Consider the following 25,531-nt stretch of genomic DNA (forward strand, 5'->3'; position numbering starts at 1 on the left):
GTTTGTGGCCATTACGATAAGTTTGGACGAAGGCACTCCATAACAGGAAATACATCAATAAAAATTAAATGAAAATTTTCGATGAGGTTGAGGTACTTTGTACCGTAAATCTATGATCATTAATCAATAAATTTCTGAATGACGTTGTTTTGTTTGGATGCTTCCAAAATTATTCGACTAAAAGTAACATTTGCTAAGTTGAAAAGATAAACAATAAACAAAAGAAAGCAGAGAACACTTAAATTTTTAAAAAGCACCAATGAAAAAGTGAAAATCTTTGATTCGTCAAGAAGTCCATTGATACCTATCTGTCACCAAATTAATAACTTAAAGCACAGAAACAACATTGAAATTGAAACAATTTCTACTTAAATGGATTTAAAGTAAACTAGTGAATTATAGTACAGAAGTAAGACTAAATGACTAAAAATGCGAATGCTTGTAATATTAATATTTTCGGTTTTCGAAGGTCATGCGGGTTGGGAGATAAATTGGATCGTTTGTATGTTCTGTAGGGTCAAACATAATGACGATTTTACTCGTTATTAACATTTATAATTTTAAATAAAACCCATCCCTACTGTTAAAATTAAGCCTTTTGCTATTTTATAATTATTAAAATATAAAATTTTTAATAATCAAATAGCATAACAAATGGCACCACCAAATGTTGCCAGGGAATGTAACAAACATGTCGCTAAATTTTTATATTTAAATGTCCATAATGATCTTAAACGGAAAAGTGTTATTTCCTTTAGTGAATAATAACGAGGGGAAAATGTAGTTGTTCCTTTCTATTTTAGGAAAAAATTTTCTGTATATTTAGGAAAAAATTCTGTCTATTTAGGAAAAATTTTCTGTCTATTTAGGAAAAAATTTTCGGAGATTTAAATTAATTTGTTTTTTCATGTATCAGCCAGATATGTAGGTCAAGATAATTTGCTTGTATGTGCGAAAGACAGGTTTAAACACTTCTTTAGATTACTTTCATGTTTTCGTGTATTCATAACTTTGGATTTTATTAGTGTATGTCCTTCGTGGTAGCATCTAGTAACTTTTTCTTTTAGCAGATAAGGGACGTAACAAAGAACAGTAGTAAAGAGTTACAGCAGCGCACTGATTGATTGGCACGCAAACATAACATATTTACAAAACTCTTTACACTTGCAATGGGATAACCGACAAAGTTCCTTATCACAAGACAATAAACAATATGTATAAACAGAATAGATGCCCATGTTACAGAAGTGACATAAGCGAGGGACGCTCACGAAGTAAATAGACAAAACATTGTGACTAGCAATGGGAGACCGACAAGACCATTAACACAAGGCATAGCATAAAACAATGCCGGGGGGACACACCACCCATACGAATGTTACAAATAAAAGAAGAATAATAACAATAACAATTTGACCAAAAAAGCGGTACGTGAACATTGCAACTTACAATGGGGACCGAAAATCTTTTTAGTAGCTAAAGATATTGAAAGCCTGATTTGAATGCGGAAAGGCGGAAAGAGGCACCATTGAAGACGTAGGTTTAGCCTGTGGAGATGTGGATCGCGTTGAGTGCTTTGTGGAACAGCATTAAAGACACTATGTATGTATATTTAGTCTGTCGAGGTGAAATCCTCATTTAGTGCTTTTGTAGAGCATTTTTGAAGGCACTAAGAATGTATGTTTAGTTTCTGGGAATGAAAGTATCGTTGAGTGCTCTTGTGGAATCGATGAAAGCGTTTAGTTCTGTATATAAGTCTTTATTGTTGATGAAGGCACTCAAAGGACAAGGTCAGCTCCATCTTGAGGAAAAATTCTTTTGTAAAAGTGGAACCCTATGAATATCAAAAGTAGCACAGTCAAATATAAAATGATAAACATCTTGCGGGGTTTGTTCGTCATATTTACAGTACTTACTGTCTCGAAAATGGAACCTATGGAGATAATTCTGTAGGTTTCCGTGGTGCATGAGGAGTTCAAAAAGTGAAATGGTTGATTTTCAGGTGTTTCCATTTAAGTCTTTCCAGGATGTTTGGTATAAAGGAAAAAGTTAGACTCCCTGTTTATTCTTATTCCCATTCTTACTGCCAAAAAGAAATAACCGTTTTGTGTAAAAGATTTTGCAGAGTGGTGTTAGCTACTCCATTAAAGCTAACTGGAATTTCAGAATGCAGCTTACTTTGCAAGGTTATCGGCTTCCTCGTTTCCTTTTAGTCTGTTATGTCCTTTTTTCCAGGTTAGTACGTAATGATTATTACCGTGTTTCCCCGAAAACAAGACATCCTCAGAAAATAAGACCTAGCACAGATTTTGCTGAATTGCGAAATATAAGACCTCCTCCTGAAAGTAAGACCTAGCGAAGTTTTTTTAGTCGTAACGGTCATTGACAGATGGTTGAAAGTGGCCGTTGGCTTTTTGAAAGTGCAGCCACTGATTGGTCAGCAGACAATTACGCCACACGGCATGATTTGCAGAAGACTATGGCTTGGGAATCACAGATTTGCATAACGTTACGGCTGGTGATGGCTAATTGGTCGGCCGGGAACACGCCACATGACATTTGCATAGTGCTACGGTTCAGTAAGCACTAATTGGTCATCGAGTTCGATGTTGACGCTATAAAAAGGCGACAGTTCGACACACCGGATATACGTCACTCTCGTCTAAGTTTGACTTTTTATTATTGAACAAAAAAATGCTTTTTGTTCAATAATAAATGTGAATTCTTCTTCCTGGAAAAAATAAGACATTCCCTGAAAATAAGACCTAGCGCATTTTTNCATGTTTAAGATTAAAAACCATTTTTTTTTAAATTGAAATAACAGTGTCTATATTTTTTTTGAAAACCACAAGTTTTGGTAGTTTAACATTTGGTAGTTATAAAATTCTAACAAAATTACAACTTCTTTGGTTAATCAACATAAGTATAGTATCTTTTAATTATAAAAATAGAAAAAATACTTAAAGGTCTTATGAGATCAATTTTCACAGCATCAACATTACACCTACAAATCAGCACATCTCCACACATAAAAATCGCATGCTTCATACATATTGGCTTCTCACACTTCGAACAGCAATGTTTTGTTTTCCTATCTGTTTTTTAGTACACTCACCACACCTGACATATTTACCACTCACTTTTTTGGAAACAGATAATGACGGTTCTCTCAGATGATCAGTAATCACTTTTCGAGTTTCCTTTGAATAATGCATGTTTTGTTGTCTAATGCGAAGACTATCATTTCAGAAATCTAGAAATAAATCTAATAATATTATAAATAACTATAACTCATAAACTTACAGTCAACTAAAAAATGTAACACCGACTATGAGGTCGGTTGTGACGTATCCCAGCCACCTTTGCTCATGTATATCCCCCGCTGACATCGGCAAAACACTAAACTCAACACTGCGCCTCGCCCCCAATCCCTTACCTCCAGCTACTGTAAAAACGGGATTTGCACGGCAACAATAACATTAAATAATCTGCGTTTAAAATCTTCTCGGATATGACATACCCGACCTCACTCACGCCGGATTAAGTTAAGTTAAACAAAAACTAAATACATTATTGTGAATCTTGAAAAAAACGTAGTTACTACCGTGGGGCATCTACACTGAGAAATGTCATTCTTCTCTTTCTGGAATTGCTGAAATATTGTAGCAATTTGTGAGCATGCTGTGTACATAAAATCATGAAACTAGTAAAGGGAAAACGGATTTTAGTTACGAAATCTAGGAATGTTGAAAGTTTTAAAAAATTTGACGTGCCGAAAATATCCCAGTTCACTATTGTAGGGTTTAAATTGAAAAATATTACTATTTAATTAAAATACTACGATATAAAATTTATTTCGAAGTAAACCGCCTCAAATATATCGCTTTTTAAGCAATTATGCATAGAAAGTAACCTGTGAAGTACGTCTATAATTATTTTTTTTATTGTCCTAATATCAGAGGTTTCACTTTACACTGTTGATAATTCCGAGTTATATGAATTCTACGTTGTACGAGTCATTCAGATTTTACAAATACGTGTGCCGGGTCGTCAACGGCTCACGTATTTTTAAAATGTAAGTGACTCGTACGACATGGAATTCATATAACTCGGAATTATCAACAGTGTTATAGGGGGGTGTACTGTATTTATAGTGTGTAACATGAAACAGTTGAAGGCTTTAATTCTTTTAAAAAGTGGTTACTGTTTTTTTAATAAGTCGTTTACTTTCGAATCGTTGTTTAATTCTCTTTCATTCATGAGAACAAATGGATTTTATTTACACGTGGACCATTTGTTTATAAATCACAGTTGTATATATTAAAAACAAATATTTTTATTTTTGGTATAGTTTCTAATATTGCTGATTTTCTTTTTGAAACCGTGTCCTGTTTTATATTTGTGGCGTATGAAACACTAGTATTGTGTTTTATTTCAAAGACACATGGCAAATTTTCCATCAAATTCCTTTATTAGTTGAGTCGAAATCAATAAAGGAACTCAACTAATAAAGGAATTTGATGAAAAATTTGCCATGTGTCTTTGGAATAAAACACAATACTAGTGTTTACTACGCCACAAATATAAAACAGGACACGGTTTCAAAAAGANATATTCGGCCTGGCTGTAGTTTCTAAAATAGTCAAAGTTTAGTGAAATTTAGTTGGAAGAAACTGATAAAAACTGCTAACGTATAAAAAGAACATTTAACGAAATAACTACATATCAAGCAATTGGAACAAAACATTTATTGTAAATTATGAAAAACAACATCTTTCTCTATACAATTATTCAATTACTAGCAGATAAGCCTGGCGTTACTTGGGCAAAAATTAACGATAAAAAAGAAATAAATTATTACATTATAGTCAATCTTACCCGTTTTCACAGAATGCAGAATTAGTTCCACTGTTTCCAGACTAATTAAAGAACTGTCAGATGGGTCTAAAATATGTTCGATTTCTCCCAAAAACGCAAGAAAAGATCTGCGCCTGTTAATCTTTCACGCTGCTTTCTCTTAACACTTCTATTGTTATTTACCACTTCCATTGTTAACCAAATTTCAACTTTTAACTCTTAACCGCTTGGGCTCTGCACTTATTATTATTACTATTATTATTAGTATTTTCAACCCATCTCGATTATATATATAGATTAAAAAAAACAAAAATTTTTCTTTGCATTAGGTACGTAGAAATAAAAAAATAAAAATAAAAAATAGCCACCCTTAAATCGTTTGTGGCCATTACGATAAGTTTGGACGAAGGCACTCCATAACAGGAAATACATCAATAAAAATTAAATGAAAATTTTCGATGAGGTTGAGGTACTTTGTACCGTAAATCTATGATCATTAATCAATAAATTTCTGAATGACGTTGTTTTGTTTGGATGCTTCCAAAATTATTCGACTAAAAGTAACATTTGCTAAGTTGAAAAGATAAACAATAAACAAAAGAAAGCAGAGAACACTTAAATTTTTAAAAAGCACCAATGAAAAAGTGAAAATCTTTGATTCGTCAAGAAGTCCATTGATACCTATCTGTCACCAAATTAATAACTTAAAGCACAGAAACAACATTGAAATTGAAACAATTTCTACTTAAATGGATTTAAAGTAAACTAGTGAATTATAGTACAGAAGTATGACTAAATGACTAAAAATGCGAATGCTTGTAATATTAATATTTTCGGTTTTCGAAGGTCATGCGGGTTGGGAGATAAATTGGATCGTTTGTATGTTCTGTAGGGTCAAACATAATGACGATTTTACTCGTTATTAACATTTATAATTTTAAATAAAACCCATCCCTACTGTTAAAATTAAGCCTTTTGCTATTTTATAATTATTAAAATATAAAATTTTTAATAATCAAATAGCATAACAAATGGCACCACCAAATGTTGCCAGGGAATGTAACAAACATGTCGCTAAATTTTTATATTTAAATGTCCATAATGATCTTAAACGGAAAAGTGTTATTTCCTTTAGTGAATAATAACGAGGGGAAAATGTAGTTGTTCCTTTCTATTTTAGGAAAAAATTTTCTGTATATTTAGGAAAAAATTCTGTCTATTTAGGAAAAATTTTCTGTCTATTTAGGAAAAAATTTTCGGAGATTTAAATTAATTTGTTTTTTCATGTATCAGCCAGATATGTAGGTCAAGATAATTTGCTTGTATGTGCGAAAGACAGGTTTAAACACTTCTTTAGATTACTTTCATGTTTTCGTGTATTCATAACTTTGGATTTTATTAGTGTATGTCCTTCGTGGTAGCATCTAGTAACTTTTTCTTTTAGCAGATAAGGGACGTAACAAAGAACAGTAGTAAAGAGTTACAGCAGCGCACTGATTGATTGGCACGCAAACATAACATATTTACAAAACTCTTTACACTTGCAATGGGATAACCGACAAAGTTCCTTATCACAAGACAATAAACAATATGTATAAACAGAATAGATGCCCATGTTACAGAAGTGACATAAGCGAGGGACGCTCACGAAGTAAATAGACAAAACATTGTGACTAGCAATGGGAGACCGACAAGACCATTAACACAAGGCATAGCATAAAACAATGCCGGGGGGACACACCACCCATACGAATGTTACAAATAAAAGAAGAATAATAACAATAACAATTTGACCAAAAAAGCGGTACGTGAACATTGCAACTTACAATGGGGACCGAAAATCTTTTTAGTAGCTAAAGATATTGAAAGCCTGATTTGAATGCGGAAAGGCGGAAAGAGGCACCATTGAAGACGTAGGTTTAGCCTGTGGAGATGTGGATCGCGTTGAGTGCTTTGTGGAACAGCATTAAAGACACTATGTATGTATATTTAGTCTGTCGAGGTGAAATCCTCATTTAGTGCTTTTGTAGAGCATTTTTGAAGGCACTAAGAATGTATGTTTAGTTTCTGGGAATGAAAGTATCGTTGAGTGCTCTTGTGGAATCGATGAAAGCGTTTAGTTCTGTATATAAGTCTTTATTGTTGATGAAGGCACTCAAAGGACAAGGTCAGCTCCATCTTGAGGAAAAATTCTTTTGTAAAAGTGGAACCCTATGAATATCAAAAGTAGCACAGTCAAATATAAAATGATAAACATCTTGCGGGGTTTGTTCGTCATATTTACAGTACTTACTGTCTCGAAAATGGAACCTATGGAGATAATTCTGTAGGTTTCCGTGGTGCATGAGGAGTTCAAAAAGTGAAATGGTTGATTTTCAGGTGTTTCCATTTAAGTCTTTCCAGGATGTTTGGTATAAAGGAAAAAGTTAGACTCCCTGTTTATTCTTATTCCCATTCTTACTGCCAAAAAGCAATAACCGTTTTGTGTAAAAGATTTTGCAGAGTGGTGTCAGCTACTCCATTAAAGCTAACTGGAATTTCAGAATGCAGCTTACTTTGCAAGGTTATCGGCTTCCTCGTTTCCTTTTAGTCTGTTATGTCCTTTTTTCCAGGTTAGTACGTAATGATTATTATTGTTATCATTTATATCTTGATTAATAATTTTTGACTGGAAACAGTTTTGATTATGAATTCTTTTTAAGGCAGTTTGACTATCGGATAATATACAGATATGTTGACTGTTGATGTTGTAATTTTTGATGTATTTAATTAATTGCTTGGTTAATGGCTAGTATTTCAGTTTGCGTGATAGTACAACAATGGCCTGCCGTCCAGGGAAAATGTGAAAGCTCCGCTTCCTTTGTATTTTCTAAAATATAAATACATGTTGTGCGATTATTTTCATATTTTAACGTACTTTGAATTAATTAAAATTCATGTTTTATTATAACCGCATTATGCATCTTATTATAAATTTTTAATACTGTATGCGAGAAAACAATGAGAAGATTTGAATTGTATATTCGAACATAAATTCGTATGTGCGTATTTACGATGGAAGCGCCTGTATTGTCGAATACGGAACAGATTCCGCAACGAAAACGTTTGAGTCGTAAAGCAGCCAATTTATACGCATTTGCGCAAGCACTTTATAGAGAACAAATCTCGGGCAGTTCATCTGGTGGATGCTAAACATCAAAATATCGTGTAACTCTTCCAATGATTCCATTCATTAGCCACTTGTAGGCAGCCATTCGACTAAGAGGATTGTTTTAAGATTTAAAAATAAAAAAGAATTTATGTTAGTTTTTGTACGTTTTTTACGAAGGCAGTAAAAAATCAGGTGTTGCGCATAATTGTTGGCTATGCACAGATCGACCTGGCTAACACCGCGATCTGTAAAGAATGTGGGTAATGGGCAAGTGTTGCAGGAGAACAAGTTATTTTTTGCTAGAAATTCGGCCATTTCATATTCTCTTGCACAGTCACGAGGATTATGCCAGATATGATTTTTGGTGTTGAAATCACTGCCTAATATCCATTGAGTTTTTCTTATGTTACTTTTGATCCTTTCCAATTTTCTGATAATGTTCTGTAGATTCCCATCTGGTGGACAGTATGTGGAAGATAGGAAGATGTTGTGGGATTATTGAAAATTTTAATTATGGTAACTGAGTTCGAACTGTACTGTGGGAAAAACTGAACGGTTATTTTATCGCGGCAGATGAGAATTCCTGTTTTTATTGGTGAAAATAAAGTTAGAAGGATTAAAAAACTCTCAATTTTCGGAATCGGACAATACTATGATTGATGACATATGGTACTTGAATTAAAATAATGTCAGTTTTGCCAATTAGTAAGTTTCTGTAGAATTGATGATGCAGCTTTGCTGAATTACAACTGAATTGCTCATCTGAACATTCAGTTGTAAGATATTTATGGAACGAGTGCACGATTAAATAGGTTTATCCGGCAGGTTTGAGTTAACAGACTGGTTGGAAATATGATGATGTTTAGACTGACATAATTTGTTTGTTCGATTGTTTGGCTTTTCATCCGCTGAGTAATACTATATGTTTGATTGAAAGCGTTGTGTCCAGATGGTACCTGCTTGATTGTGGGTTGCTGCTTGTTATATTCGTGACAGTTAGTGCATATAGGCGATTTGTGTTGTCTTTCGCAGCGTCTGTAGCTATGTTGTATAGAACAGTTGCTGCACTTTACGTGTTTAGTGCCTTCATGAGCATAATGTTCACACCGCAACACTTGAAACATCTAGTGAGCAGAATGAAGTCATCCACCTTAACGTTTTACCACTTTAAGGAAAGGTGTTTTCTTCTTTCTGCTATGTTTCCTATGTTGGCTGAAACTGTTAGTATTGCGTTGTTGCAGTTTTTTTATTCCCCTTTCTGAATTATTGTGGAGACTTTACAATCGTCCATTAATTATTTTCTATCAATGGATCCCCATATATTGTTTTGGTTGTATAGGGTCCTCTGAAATGTCTTCCTGTTTAATGAAGTTTGGGGAATTGAGGTTAATAATGCGCGGTTTTTTACCCTCCGATACAGTACATCTCATTTTTCCTATTAATTCTAAGATATATTGTATAGCTTTGGAAAGGTATCCCCATCTGTCCCGTCTCCTATACGTACACACATCTCATTTACTTTAACTGCGCGTATAGATTTCACATTAATTTTCAATGTTTGTGGTTCTATCTTCTGAAAGATTGTAATAATCATTTCTTTCCTGTATCGTTCTTGATAATGGAAAAATTAAATAAATTCGAAGAAGAATTCCTATTGTAAAAATAAAAAATATCCCAAAGTGTATCGAATCACTACAACTTCTTTCGAATAATATTGAAATCCGAAAATTGTAAATAAATGTCGATAATTACCCGAAGAGTTAAATTAATAAAACAGAATATTTCGAATGAATTTGTCAAAAAATTTTACAAGTATAATAATTTTGCTATTTGCATAACATGTAATAAACAATGATAAAACTATTTGTCTAACCAATTTTTTAAAAATTAATTTAACTAATGTACTTATTATTTTCTGGGTAAACTGAAACTGAGCTCAGCAGCATTTTACTGTTTCGATCTGACAAGAAAACACAGATCTGGTAACATGTTTGTAACCTTCTGTCTAAAGCAGTTTTAAACTCTTAAATATCCAATGTGTTAACTAATAAAACTTCATAAATTGTTTAAACCAGTCAATGTGCAGTTAGCGGCCTATATGTAGATTCAGGAACTGAGTAAGACACACACATGTTCAACAGCAGAACACACGTGTGCGTATTAAAAAATTTATTTTGTCGTAATGTCATGCATGTTACATGCCTGTCGTATAATATAATAGGTGTACTTAAATAATTATGTATTCAAAAAATTTTTTGTAGAAATTTACTATTACTCTATTACTTTCCACTATTTGATACTATCCTGCATGCTATTTTGTGCATTAATTACAATTTTACGACTGAAACATAGATGCCTTTGTCAAGGGCGTACCCAGCGAGAGGTCAATTACTAAACTTTAATTGTTCTTGTACAGAGGGGCAGTTGCCGCTCCCTACAACAAGTATTAAAGTGTAGTAATTGGCACACAGACAAACGGCACAGACCTATCAATTCAGTATAAGTTTGAATAATTGCTATTGTTAGTAAACTAGAGCCTAGGGCCATTTGTCGTGAAATCTTTAAATTATTTCGCTGTTCGCTGCTATTCTTGAATTCAAAGAAACTGAGTTGTCCGCCTCTAGTTCAGATCATGGGTACGCTACTGGCCTCTCTCATTCTACACAAATAGATTCTATAGGTAAATGTCTCTTCAATCCGAACAAAATTTCGGTAGACTTTCTCACAGCTCTACAGTTTAAAAATCTCCTTTATTGTTTTTCACATATGCATTTCGGGCAAGTTTAATTTTCCTGCCCCTCTTCAGTGCTACAAAACAAATTCATATTGAATTTACACAAAACAACTTTATAGTAGAAAATGCTTACAAGACATAAAAAGACACTTTATAATACCTTAAGATTTCCCTCATGTTCTTTCATCTTTTTTACAGTACTTGTACTATCAATTTACAATGTTTTCAAATTTATAATTTTCTCTTAAGGGTGTTTTACATCGAAATCCGTACCATTATGCTACACAACTAATTACAAATTATAATTATTAGTAACATTTTAAATCACTTATTTATAACAAATTTTTTCCTTTAAAAAAATATTTACTAAAAAAAATACATACATGTTTTTCTTTAAAAGTGTCACAACAATAACAGAGTAGTATACGTTGTATAAACTTTAAAAAGGTTCAACATACAATAAAATTTTCATTTACACGACAATGTATAATCTTAGAAATATAAACTATTGACTTGTTGCGCCCCCTATCATGTTATACCATTGCTGGTCGATTTGCATGCCATTGGAAATGTTTATTAAATTATTACCACTGTATTTCATTATTTCTATATGTTCTTTGAATTTACGTTTATATATATTTTTCTCACAGTGTAGGATTTTAATATTATTTCTATCTATTTTGCAGTTACTATTTTTGATGTGGTTATACCAAGGTGAATTATCATGTTTTAACCGTATGGCAGCTTCATGTTCTTTTATCCGTAATTCCAAAGTTCGACCCGTTTCACCTATGTATTCTTTAGGATTTTGACAGTTGCAATTAATTTTGTAAACAGTTCCAGTTTTTTTCAATTTATCAGTATTGGTTTTGTATTTTCCTAATTTATTTGAGATTTTATTTGAAATTTTATTGGTCAAAGATGGGGCCAAAATTATATTGTCTTTTTTAAGGCATTTAGAGCTATTATTATAAATATCAGCTATGTAAGGGAAGGGTTTGTAATTTTTATCTTTCTTATTTTTTGTTATAAATCTATTATTGTAGTATTGTGTATGCCAGTTTTTTAAAAGGATTTTTGGATAACTATTAAGAATAAATTTATCATCTAATTCGTTTAATTCAGTTTTGCGTTTCTTTTTACTGGTAGTTCTAGTATATATCTTTTTTAATTCCATTATATATGTATTCTTTTTTATACTTTCTGGGATATATGAATAGTAACTGATTGTTTTGTTTACATTGGATGGTTTTTTATAAGTTTCAAATGAATATTTTTCTTTTTCTTTTGTTATAGTTATGTCCAAAAAATGAATTTTATTGTGTTTTTCTAATTCTATGTCAAATTTTATATCCTCGTTTATGCTATTTATTGTATTTAAAATTATTTTGTCATTTGTTATTTTATTATTAAAAATTAATAAGTAATCATCCACGTATCTCATTGCAGTTTTTACCCCAGGAATGTTCATGATTTTATTGTCAATATCTTTCATTACTAATTCTGCAAGTTTTGGCCCCATCTTTGACCCCATGCTAACGCCATCTGTTTGTCTGTAAAAATTATTATATACTTCAAAATAATTTCTTTTATATGCAAATTCTATAAGTTCTAGTAATGCTTGATTAATTTTTAATTGTGTAAGGCTGTTTTTTATTAATTCCCATTTTATGTTCGGATACATATTTTTCACATCTAAACTTATCAATGTGTCTGTTTTTTCTTTTTTTATTTTTTGAATTATGTTGATTACGTCATCAGCATTTTTTACACTGTTTTTGGAACCTTCAAAGCTTTTTAATTGTTCTTTGATATATTTCTCTAAATTGTAAAGTACTGTATATCTAAAATCAACTATGGGTCTATATTTTTTTTTTTATTTTTAAATATCTTATGCATTAACGATGGACAAACAAATGTAAATTTTTAAACTACATCAATAGTAACCCCCTGTAACCAGGCTTGACTTAGTACAAATCAATTATATTCATATTATTTGTTATAAAATGTTCTGGAGTAACTTTATTGAAGACTTTACTGCATGATACACAACTGAATTTAGGTAAATTGGAAAGTACTTCGAACAAAAGCGTAATTACGGAAATAACAAAAATTGAGTATTAAATAAACGAAAAAATAATGTCTGCTCATTTTTAATTGTTACATGTGCTTAAACATTTTTTTTTTTTTTTTTTTTGTAAAACATAAGAAGCGTGTTTAAAATTCTAAACGATTACTCGAATGTACTTCAGGTAAGTTTAACGAAACGTTTTGTAAAAATGTTTTTATATTTTCCATAGAATATGAAACAAATATTACAAAGTTTCTACATGAAAATCTTTTTCTGAAACGATATTTTAAAACATTAGAAATCCGTTAAACCCGCACTCTGTAATTCAGAAGCGCTCTAGTCGCGTAGGGGTCAAAATATCGAATTTACCTTGTGTCATAATTATAGCAGTTCATAAATAGCAACAACTACTCGATCGATTACATTAAAAGTTACATATTGCTGCGTTGTACACCCGCATCTCACCTACTTCCTGTTTGATATTTCCAGCCATTCATCTTTTTCGCAAAAGTTTATCTAAAGGAGCAACAAAAATAAACAGATGATGACATGATGTTTTCCTGGATTAGTCACATGTCTAATATATATAATATATATATATATATAACATCTGGAATACTATAATTAAATCGCCAAAGCAAATTCAAAAATTATTGATCTTCGTTAATATATGCCCATTAATAATGGATGAGTATATTAAAAATTTACAACTTCATTCATCAATGGTAGCATCTATATGCACCCAAGAAGTATGGATGCTCTGCTTTCTTGTCATGCTCTTGTACATGGGGCAGTTATCCAGATTATTGTAGGAATAACAAATAATGCGTGAAATATTGTTTGTAATACAATTACGAAAACGATTTTAACGAAAGTGGTGTATACAAATATATTATAATAGGCGACGATTAACAATACTAATCCAGTAGAAATTGCCCCTTGAATTAACGGAAAACCTACGTGACATAAGCTATCCTTTAACTTTTCTTCAGTCGTTGCTTGTGATGAAGTAATAAAAGAATAGCATATGTGAGTGGGATAATTGACACAAAACCCGATGCAGAGAATCAGGCACATCAGAGACACGATATCCAGATTGATAACCCATAAAGACATGAAACCGATCGTCTGCACGGTGATGGACACGACACAGATAGCGACGATAAGAGCGCAATGCAAATTGGGAATTAAAGAAATAAAAATGACAAAGATTAGCAAGGAAGTGATCCAAAACAGTTGAAACGTTATCTGTCTGATGACAATTCCTTGCTCGACTATGGGCGATATTAATGTATGGATTACAACGGAAAATGGCGCTTCTTCGGCTATTTTCGATAAATCGTTTACTATTTTGAATTCCGTTACTCTGTCCGAAACATTTTTCGCTAAAAATAAGAAACGACTGGCTACAATATCAGTGTAATTGTGATTATAAATGATGTCATTGTTAAAATGCTTGGCTCCTGTGAATTTCAAGAAGACGTTTCTAAGAGCATCCATGAAATCTTGCTTCCGAGACAGATCGTAACCCCTTAAAGAATACTTCGAAATGGGATGATTTTGGAATTCCTTATAATATTTTAACCAAGAAAATTCGTACTCATATCCGGCAATATTTTCAATAGTGTGAAATTGTTTCATGAAATCATAAACTGACTCTTGAACTCGTGGATTAGAATAATCTAAAGTTTCCTTAATGACGACGTGCACCGTGAAAGGGTATTCGGTAAAATATCTATAGAAAACATGAAATCCCCGTGTAATTTCGGAGCTTTCTGAATTGAATTTGTACACATTCAGCCCCTCCTGTAAGGACATAACACCCCATATACCAATTGACAATAACATAAAATATGAAAAGATAATAAGAATTCGTGATACAGGATGAAAAATAAAAGCTGAAAATGTATTTCTGAAGAACTTCATAAAACAGTCTTCAGTTTCTTCTTTGTAATAGTCACTTTGTCCAATAGTTTCTGTAAAATTAAAATATTTTGTATAGAGTATTAAGTACATTTGTATGATATTTTATCATAATAGATCATTTTTATGGTACAAAATATCATTAGAACTATAATGAGCAATAACAAATAATTTTAGTAAAATTTTACGAACAAATTAACATTAAGGATGCACCGATAAGCAAAATGGCCGATTACAGATTACCGATTAATCAGCCATGCATTATCGGCCGATACCGATTAATCGGCCGATTAGTGTTAATAATTTATTGCATTAATAGTGTGAGATCCTGGAGTTAATTATACAGTTAATTATAATGTGGAAAAAACCCATTTTTCTCCACCTGGTATTTCCATCTCTTTCGGGTCAGACAAACAAGAGACGATCGAATATCCTCGCAAAATCAACAATCTCTTCCTTTGTTTCTAAAATAAATCTCAACACTTAATTGTTAACGCATGGAAACTTCGACATTGTTTAAAAAGCTGAAGTGTTTCTGTGTTTAACAGAAACAAAATATATTTCTTTAACCGCTGATATTTGGACAGCAACTACAAACAATTCTCCTATTTTAAGTGTAACAGCTCACTGGTTGAAGGATGATTTTCAGCAGGAAAGAGCTGTTTTGCAAATTGTTTTCTTTGAAGGTTTCCACACCGCTACACGAATCAGTAAACAGTTAAAAATTGTCCTTGAACAGTATAAGTTGTCAAGTGATAAGATATTATTAGTACTGTACTAAGAGATTCTGCAGTAAATCTGGCAGCTGAAATTAGGAATTGCAACTTAGAAGCATTATCATACGCTGCAGCTGACACTAAACGAATGCATATTTTCTAAACCAGATGTGAAAAATATAATCACAGTTAATAGAAATATTGTCACACATTCTGCTGTAGCTGTAATCAAATTAGAAGATTTGCAAGGAAAGTTAGGTTTGCAGAAACACAAATTAATTCAAGATGTTCCTACTCGCTGGAATTCTACCTACTACATGTTGGAACAGCAAAAGGCCCTTGTCACATATACTATAGATAATAAAATTTTTACGTTGAGCCCATATCAGTGGTCTCTCGTTGAAAAAATTGTTTTACTTGTAAAACCATTCAAAGAAATTACTGTGGAAAGCCAGCAAACGAGAAGCCACTTCATCTTCAATAATTCCCACAATAGAGACTCTGAAATTATTTTTATCAACAGCAAAGATCAGTAGTTCCTTTAGTGGCATTAATACCACAAAAGAAGAACTACAAAATCCAATAAAAAAAGATTTTCAGCATGTATAAAAAACAAGTCTTTATGCTTGTCTTTTTTATTAGATTCAAAATAAAATTTCAAAAAGAGGATATGCTAGAGGAAATCTCAATAAGAATTAAATTCTGAAGCTTCTACTTCTGGAGGTGATCAAGATGGAGGTGAATTTCTACGTTTTTCTGATTTATTTGATGAATTAGCTTCTGGTAAAAGAAAAAATGAAGAATAGCATGTTTTTAAAAAGAAAGAAAAAAAAAAAAAAACGAAAGAGACGAACAAACGTTTCGATCAATAATTAGAAACATATTTACATTTATCTTTAATTTGAGCAAAATAGCTATGAAATGTTTAAGCGCCTCAGCATTTTCCATTGAAAGTGAAAAAATTTTCAGCATTAAAGGTAACATTTATGAACCAGCAAAAAATAGGTTATGCCCTGATAATGATGAAATTCTCATGTTTTTGCATTGTAAAACCCTTAAATTGTAACTTAAGGGCTTTGCAATGCATTGTATTAATGCATTGTATGTAATGCAATACAATGCATTTAAATTGTAATGCATTACAATGCATTACAATTTAAACATATAAAACAAATAAAAATTTAAGTTTTCTTCTTAACCTATTCAATACTTTTTCTTATGTAAAGTTTAAACTTTATATTATACGTCATATTATACTTATAATATGTATCGATAAAAGGAATAATTTGATTAGTAAATTTTTTTAATATTCAGATTGTCATGTAATAAATAATAAATGTATAACAGAAATGTATTAGTTTTTATTACTAGCATTGTACGTAACATTCTTACAAAAATACCAAAATGTAAAATTGGCCGATTATCGAAACCGATTAATCAGGGGGAATGGCCGATACCGATTAATCGGCTAAGTGGCTGATACGGCCGATTACCGATTACTTACCGATTAATCGGTGCATCCTTAATTAACATTACAGTAATTTTTTTAATAAAACGAATAAATGGGTGAAAGCAATTTATATTACAGCAGATTAACAAACGATTTTAGTATAGATGAAATTTAAGATGAAACTACAGATAAAACATTATTTGAAATGTGGAATAAAAGTAGCCCACATTATTTTTGAGGAAAACAAGCAGTAGAATTCATACACTGTTAAAAACAATAACCATAAACGTTAAGGCGTTAAATATGACATTTATTGGGAAGATTCGTTATATTCAAGTGTGTAAAATCAAGACTTACGAGTATACATTCTTACATATTTGTGATCCCCAAATTTTCAAATTGATGTTAGTAAGTTATTCCAAATAAATATACCTGATAGAAAAAGATGGAGAATCAGATGAAAGGTCACTGGTTGTAAGAACAAGTCAGTGGGAGAGTAGACACTTAGCTGTCAAAAATGCTTCGTCAGCGTCAACTTTAAACTTTTTTTTTAACTTTTTCTGCCCCGTGGGCACTAAGAGGACCTCTTTTTGCAAACGCATTATGGATCCATTATGGGTTCAGCCAGACCCACAATGGCACTGCCAGGTGGTGAGGGACGACAATCGAAAAATTCCTGGGGATTTTTCGACCCGTTCGGATTCGAACAAGGGGTCCCCAGAGTGGTAGGCTGCCATCTAGCCTAACCTATAATAGCCTAGCATAACCGCATTTTAGCCATTTTAAGTCATAGCATAACCTTAGCACTTATATAGCCTCCTGTAATCTAGATTTAGTTAATCAGTAAATGCTTTGCTATTTTGTTTAACTTGTTTCCTGTCTATCAAAGGGCGCCTGTAGACTTGCTTACTCCCTCGCCACTCGATAAAAACCCTTCCGAAACGACAACGTGGGCGGTCGTTGCGGAGTAAGTAGTCAGACGGCATTAACCCTTGGCCCACGGTATCTCACATATTCTGTGCACTATGTAACTTTTAAAAAATAAATTATAGTATTGAAATTAAATTAATGAATTTAAAATAATGAGTAAAATTTAACGCAAATGTTATATAAAACATTAAGCAGAAAAATTGTACGACTGTTCTACACTGGAACAAAAGCCTGTTCGACAATTGACGATTCAAAAACTGATAAACTACCGAATGTTGAAAACAAACGGTAATGATCAAATTGAATTTGATCTCATTCCTATTCTAATTACACATATTATTGACGTAACCTTATATTGCAAACACTTAATAATAATTTTATATCAACTTCTATAATATTTGCGTAAAATTTTTGGTAGGTTTACTCGGTGTAGAACGTCATTCTCCTGCTTAAACATTCACAGTATTGACTACAAACATGTTTTAGTTTATTTGTTGCTTCCGGTTCAAATTTTCGTCATATGAGGTGCAATGAAAAAAGATAACAATTAGCGCTTCAAGTAAATTTACGTGTTTCATACGGAAAATGTTTACACGACGTAAACACTGTTAAGATATTTGTTTAAAGCAACAAACGCAATACCGTTTCACAGCACATAGAATTCAGTTGGGATTAGTTTAGAAACTTCTTGAGATGTTTATTTGAATGCAAAAACGATTCGTCCTGTTGCCTTTATTCTTGGCACAAACGAACATATAAAAACGTAACAATAACATTAAATACATAACGCTTAAATACGTCTCTTTTTATATACAATATACTGTATACTGATAGGTAATATATATAAAAACTATATGGGAGTAAACGTGTTCTGCTTTCACACTTTGCTGTGCTTTTGGTATCTTTAATTACATCTTAAAAACGCGAGATTTATGATGAAAATTGTGAAAAATTGAAGCAAGGAGTTGCTTAAAATGTACGGCAACCTTTGATAATCGGAGTATCACGATCTGTTATGATTTATTGTTTAAAAAAGTTTTTTTATATTTTAAATTATCATAAAGTGTCAATAAGCGTAATCTTCAGGGGAAAGGCAAGGATTATAAAATAATTGTAATTTCTGATAACGAGGAAATTCGACTTTAAGCACGTCCTACTCGACACATGATAAGCAAGTTCCTCTATCTTCTCACCCCCTGGACCTTCAATCAACAAAATTTAATGGCAACATAGCCCTAATAATCGAACCTCAATAATTAAATAATTTTCAATGTTTAAGTTATCACATATAAAAGTTTATAACATAAATTATAATTAAAACACTTAAGAACGAGAACATCAAGACATAATGTTAACTATTTTTATAAATTCGAATCTACAACAAAGTCCCCATTTATTATAATTTGTTTAAGCGATGTCAACTATAATGAACCAAGTGACATGTCTCAATACAGAAAAAAGTGTAAAGAATTTAAGCTATTACTAGAAAACCTACGGAAAAACACCACTACAAGATAATAATCTTAAAATATTTACCAAAAGCTGGTTTAAATGTAAAAGGATGAAGATTCTTCTCTTCCCTGTATCCACTTAATGCCAAACATCCGCCGAAAAATAATAACTGAAAGACATAACTGAAGAAAATGCACGTGGCGGCATATAAACAGAATATTCTTACACCCGGGAATGGTGACGTCATGGCAATGCAATACGAGAAGAAATTCGTTAGAGACGTTATGGTGATGGACACTGCTGCGTTGCGATATGTCTGTTCCATTCGTTTTTCTACTCTGTCGTTGCAATCTGTTACCTTCCAACAAGCCAATACGACAAACGAGTCGTCCACTTCCGTAGCTTTAATATATCAAAACAATAAAAAGATATAAAGAGAAATGTATTAGTATTTGCAAGTATAATATAGTTTAGCTTACCAAAAATCATGAAAGGAAGGGTGACGTTCCACCGAAGATTTTCTACTCCACAGGCGGATAATAATCCAAAAGCGGTGGTCACAGCCAGACCGGCAGATACGACAGTAGCTACGCCTAACCAGGGTTTGGATTTTACCCAATTGTTAGTCATGTTCGTCACCTTGGAGAAAATGGCCACAACGACCACAGCCACGCTTATCAAAGACACTAATTCCTGTGAAATGCGTTGTACTTGATAATCGGTAGACGCGAATGGATCGGGAAATGTTTTAATATGCTCGAAAGTATAATCTCTTAACTTGTTGTAAACTGCCTTTGTCCATTCTTCATTCCACTTGTTTTTACTTGCATTGGATTCTTCAGTCGGATACAGTAAACGAACGGCCTTTGCTTCAATTATGTATCCTTTGTCGTCTGTCGTCACTCCTCCTAAATTTATACAGAAGATTTTGTACGCGTATGTTAGAGGATCCATATTAACGGGATACTTCATTTTTAATATTTCATGAATAGCGTTTTCGGAGTCGTTCAGCAGATCAATGAGAGTATTTTCTGAACACTTGCCATCTACAATTTGGCACACTTCCGAGTAACNGAGTATACATTCTTACATATTTGTGATTCCCCAAATTTTCAAATTGATGTTAGTAAGTTATTCCAAATAAATATACCTGATAGAAAAAAATGGAGAATCAGATGAAAGGTCACTGATTGTAAGAACAAGTCAGTGGGAGAGTAGACACTTAGCTGTCAAAAATGCTTCGTCAGCGTCAACGTTAAACTTTTTTTTTTTTTTTTAACTTTTTCTGCCCCGTGGGCACTAAGAGGACCTCTTTTTGCAAACCCATTATGGGTCCAGCCAGACCCACAATGAGGCTGCCAGGTGGTGAGGGACGACACTCTGGAAAAATTCCTGGGGATTTTTCGACCCGTTCGGATTCGAACAAGGGGTCCCCCAGAGTGGTAGGCTGCCATCTAGCCTAACATATAATAGCCTAGCATAACCGCATTTTAGCCATTTTAAGCCATAGCATAACCTTAGCACTTATATAGCCATCTGTAATCTAGATTTAGTTAATCAGTAAATGCTTTGCTATTTTGTTTAACATGTCTCCTGTGTATCAAAGGACGCCTGTAGACTTGCTTACCTCCCTCGCCACTCGATAAAAAGCCATCCGAAATGACAACGTGGGCGGTCGTTGCGGAGTAAGTAGTCAGATGGCATCTTGGCCCACGGTATCTCACATATTCTGTGCACTATGTAACTTTTAAAAAATAAATTATAGTATTGAAATTAAATTAATGAATTTAAAATAATGAGTAAAATTTAACGCAAATGTTATATAAAACATTAAGCAGAAAAATTGTACGACTGTTCTACACTGGAACAAAAGCCTGTTCGACAATTGACGATTCAAAAACTGATAAACTACCGAATGTTGAAAACAAACGGTAATGATCAAATTGAATTTGATCTCATTCCTATTCTAATTGCACATATTATTGACGTAACCTTATATTGCAAACACTTAATAATAATAATTTTATATCAACTTCTATAGCATTTGCGTAAAATTTTTGGTATGTTTACTCTGTGTAGAACGTCATTCTCCTGCTTAAACATTCACAGTATTGACTACAAACATGTTTTAGTTTATTTGTTGCTTCCGGTTCAAATTTTCGTCATATGAGGTGCAATGAAAAAAGATAACAATTAGCGCTTCAAGTAAATTTACGTGTTTCATACGGAAAATGTTTACACGACGTAAACACTGTTAAGATATTTGTTTAAAGCAACAAACGCAATACCGTTTCACAGCACATAGAATTCAGATGGGATTAGTTTAGAAACTTCTTGAAATGTTTATTTGAATGCAAAAACGATTCGTCCTGTTGCCTTTATTCTTGGCACAAACGAACATATAAAAACGTAACAATAACATTAAATACATAACGCTTAAATACGTCTCTTTTTATATACAATATACTGTATACCGATAGGTAATATATATAAAAACTATATGGGAGTAAACGTGTTCTGCTTTCACACTTTGCTGTGCTTTTGGTATCTTTAATTACATCTTAAAAACGCGAGATTTATGATGAAAATTGTGAAAAATTGAAGCAAGGAGTTGCTTAAAATGTACGGCAACCTTTGATAATCGGAGTATCACGATCTGTTATGATTTATTGTTTAAAAAAGTTTTTTTATATTTTAAATTATCATAAAGTGTCAATAAGCGTAATCTTCAGGGGAAAGGCAAGGATTATAAAATAATTGTAATTTCTGATAACGAGGAAATTCGACTTTAAGCACGTCCTACTCGACACATGATAAGCAAGTTCCTCTATCTTCTCACCCCCTGGACCTTCAATCAACAAAATTTAATGGCAACATAGCCCTAATAATCGAACCTCAATAATTAAATAATTTTCAATGTTTAAGTTATCACATATAAAAGTTTATAACATAAATTATAATTAAAACACTTAAGAACGAGAACATCAAGACATAATGTTAACTATTTTTATAAATTCGAATCTACAACAAAGTCCCCATTTATTATAATTTGTTTAAGCGATGTCAACTATAATGAACCAAGTGACATGTCTCAATACAGAAAAAAGTGTAAAGAATTTAAGCTATTACTAGAAAACCTACGGAAAAACACCACTACAAGATAATAATCTTAAAATATTTACCAAAAGCTGGTTTAAATGTGAAAGGATGAAGATTCTTCTCTTCCCTGTATCCACTTAATGCCAAACATCCGCCGAAAAATAATAACTGAAAGACATAACTGAAGAAAATGCACGTGGCGGCATATAAACAGAATATTCTTACACCCGGGAATGGTGACGTCATGGCAATGCAATACGAGAAGAAATTCGTTAGAGACGTTATGGTGATGGACACTGCTGCGTTGCGATATGTCTGTTCCATTCGTTTTTCTACTCTGTCGTTGCAATCTGTTACCTTCCAACAAGCCAATACGACAAACGAGTCGTCCACTTCCGTAGCTTTAATATATCAAAACAATAAAAACATATAAAGAGAAATGTATTAGTATTTGCAAGTATAATATAGTTTAGCTTACCAAAAATCATGAAAGGAAGGGTGACGTTCCACCGAAGATTTTCTACTCCACAGGCGGATAATAATCCAAAAGCGGTGGTCACAGCCAGACCGGCAGATACGACAGTAGCTACGCCTAACCAGGGTTTGGATTTTACCCAATTGTTAGTCATGTTCGTCACCTTGGAGAAAATGGCCACAACGACCACAGCCACGCTTATCAAAGACACTAATTCCTGTGAAATGCGTTGTACTTGATAATCGGTAGACGCGAATGGATCGGGAAATGTTTTAATATGCTCGAAAGTATAATCTCTTAACTTGTTGTAAACTGCCTTTGTCCATTCTTCATTCCACTTGTTTTTACTTGCATTGGATTCTTCAGTCGGATACAGTAAACGAACGGCCTTTGCTTCAATTATGTATCCTTTGTCGTCTGTCGTCACTCCTCCTAAATTTATACAGAAGATTTTGTACGCGTATGTTAGAGGATCCATATTAACGGGATACTTCATTTTTAATATTTCATGAATAGCGTTTTCGGAGTCGTTCAGCAGATCAATGAGAGTATTTTCTGAACACTTGCCATCTACAATTTGGCACACTTCCGAGTAACCAAAAATCTTTCCATCTACAAAAGTTGTGGTATTTTTTACAATCTTATCAACAATTTGTATTTCGTCCAAAAATTTTTTGCGTAAAATGTCGTCTTCTCTGTCATTTACTATATAGATCATTGGAAAACGTGGGCGTTTGGTAAGTCGTAAAAAATCGAATCTACCCGAATCGGTATGGAATGTGTTATGTATAAACTGTTTGGCATCAAAATATTTACCACTGTCTGCAGTTAAGAGAAAATCGATGTCTTCATTGGTTCGAACCTTAATAAGTCCGAGTGATAATAAACTGGAAAGAATGACAGGAATAATGACAAAATAGAGGGGATATCGACTAATTATTACACCAAGTCGACCAATTATATTGGATACGCTGTTTGTCAGACACAAACATTTCGTTTTCTTTGAAGTTTCGAGTCTTCTTATCTAAAAAATTTAAATAGAATCTACTTTAGCATACGCATTTCAAACGTTTAGTTTAGATGAAATGATTTTTTACCTGTTTATTCATTGTTATGTTGAACTTAAAGAATTCTGAATTGTCCTTGCACTATTGAGTAAAAAGTGGTTCACGATGGAGAGCCCTATCAGGTTGAAAAAAGTACCATTCACCATTAAAAATAAATCATTAAATTGTTAAAATTTCCGAGCTAGTTTACCCTTTTATAAATTGCATTTGTTCTATATGACGTGATGTCATCTATTTGTGGAATGCTTCATTGGTTGACTGTGTTGAAACTTTTCAATTCAAGCAAATCTTTAAGTAGTTTCTGTTATTTTTTCAACAGAAACTTCTTGTCATCAATCCCCAACTTATATTTCTGATTTGGTGAAAAATATTATACCAGTTGTCAAATATAACATTTACACATAATTTTCAGATATTTGAACAGGCTATGAAGCTATTTTCAGCAAATATACATTAGTTAAGGTTAGATTAAAATAGGTTAAACTAGGTTAGGTTATATGATGTTATGTAATGTTAAGTTATATTATGTTATATTAACCCGTCGAGAATGAGGTGAGAAATTGTTAAACCAGCTATGAGGTGAGTAAAAGATACCCGAAACTTTGATGCAGATTATTTTTTACTATAATTGTGTATTAAGTATTTTTTTACTTGGGATAATAATAATAGTATCTATTCAACAAGTGAGTAAATAAAATATCATGTTTAAGATTAAAAACCATTTTTTTTTAAATTGAAATAACAGTGTCTATATTTTTTTTGAAAACCACAAGTTTTGGTAGTTTAACATTTGGTAGTTATAAAATTCTAACAAAATTACAACTTCTTTGGTTAATCAACATAAGTATAGTATCTTTTAATTATAAAAATAGAAAAAATACTTAAANTTTTATTCTGATCGCCCAATTTACAATCAAAATATAGTTTATAACATTTATTAATTAACGAGCCCAATTAACCGTTTTCGTTAAGTTAAAAATGTTAATTTTTTACATATCAAGATAATTTACATATTTCCTTGCTATATTTTCTTCGGAAGGTAACAAAATACATACAGCTAAAAATCACAACACAAAAGTTCATCTTCACTTAATGCAAATCCCACAAATTTTGTAGAGTATTGCCTGTGGGTGACGTGTCATGTTGTGTGATTTTTATTCTGCTATCTGGGTAACAAGTTGGTAAAACAAACTTGTTAAACGAATTCCATCTTTGTCCCTTGTCCGCTGCAAGCGGTGCAAAAAAGTTTTTGTGGATGGCCAGACATGGAGCCAAAATTTATATCTATGATTACGGAAAATCAGAAGATGATAGAAAAATTTTGATCCCATGGTTGTAAATACAAAAAGTCCTATTAGATACAATTTCCTTTTCTCCGTGTGCCAAAAATTATGTTAAACAGTGTAATTTATAAGGCGGCACGTTAACCTAATGTAACCAAACATATTAATTTTATGTTCATTTGTTTTTTGAAACCGTGTCCTGTTTTATATTTGTGGCGTAGTAAACACTAGTATTGTGTTTTATTTCAAAGACACATGGCAAATTTTCCATCAAATTCCTTTATTAGTTGAGTCGAAATCAATAAAGGAACTCAACTAATAAA

The 25,531-nt window shown here is 32.5% G+C and overlaps 2 protein-coding genes across 2 annotated transcripts; both read right to left on the minus strand.

The window, feature by feature from the left end:
- Window positions 1-10,758: 10,758 nt before the first annotated feature.
- Window positions 10,759-12,595, minus strand: LOC111642646. Its single transcript, XM_023389014.1, has 2 exons — window positions 11,126-12,595; window positions 10,759-11,030 (listed from the first exon to the last, which is right to left on the minus strand). The coding sequence occupies exon 1, from the start codon at window positions 12,424-12,426 to the stop codon at window positions 11,248-11,250; it is 1,179 nt and encodes a 392-aa protein (XP_023244782.1). The 5' UTR covers window positions 12,427-12,595; the 3' UTR covers window positions 10,759-11,030; window positions 11,126-11,247.
- Window positions 12,596-13,584: 989 nt separating this feature from the next.
- Window positions 13,585-24,532, minus strand: LOC111642641 (patched domain-containing protein 3-like). The gene is made up of 6 exons (XM_023389008.1): window positions 23,956-24,532; window positions 22,862-23,882; window positions 22,467-22,784; window positions 19,764-20,330; window positions 19,369-19,686; window positions 13,585-14,789 (listed from the first exon to the last, which is right to left on the minus strand). The coding sequence occupies exons 1-6, from the start codon at window positions 23,965-23,967 to the stop codon at window positions 13,585-13,587; spliced, it is 3,441 nt and encodes a 1,146-aa protein (XP_023244776.1). The 5' UTR covers window positions 23,968-24,532.
- Window positions 24,533-25,531: the final 999 nt, after the last annotated feature.

Source organism: Centruroides sculpturatus, unplaced genomic scaffold (genome assembly GCF_000671375.1).
Source record: "Centruroides sculpturatus isolate CEXI.00-Female unplaced genomic scaffold, Cexi_2.0 scaffold771, whole genome shotgun sequence".
Lineage (NCBI taxonomy): Eukaryota > Metazoa > Arthropoda > Arachnida > Scorpiones > Buthidae > Centruroides > Centruroides sculpturatus.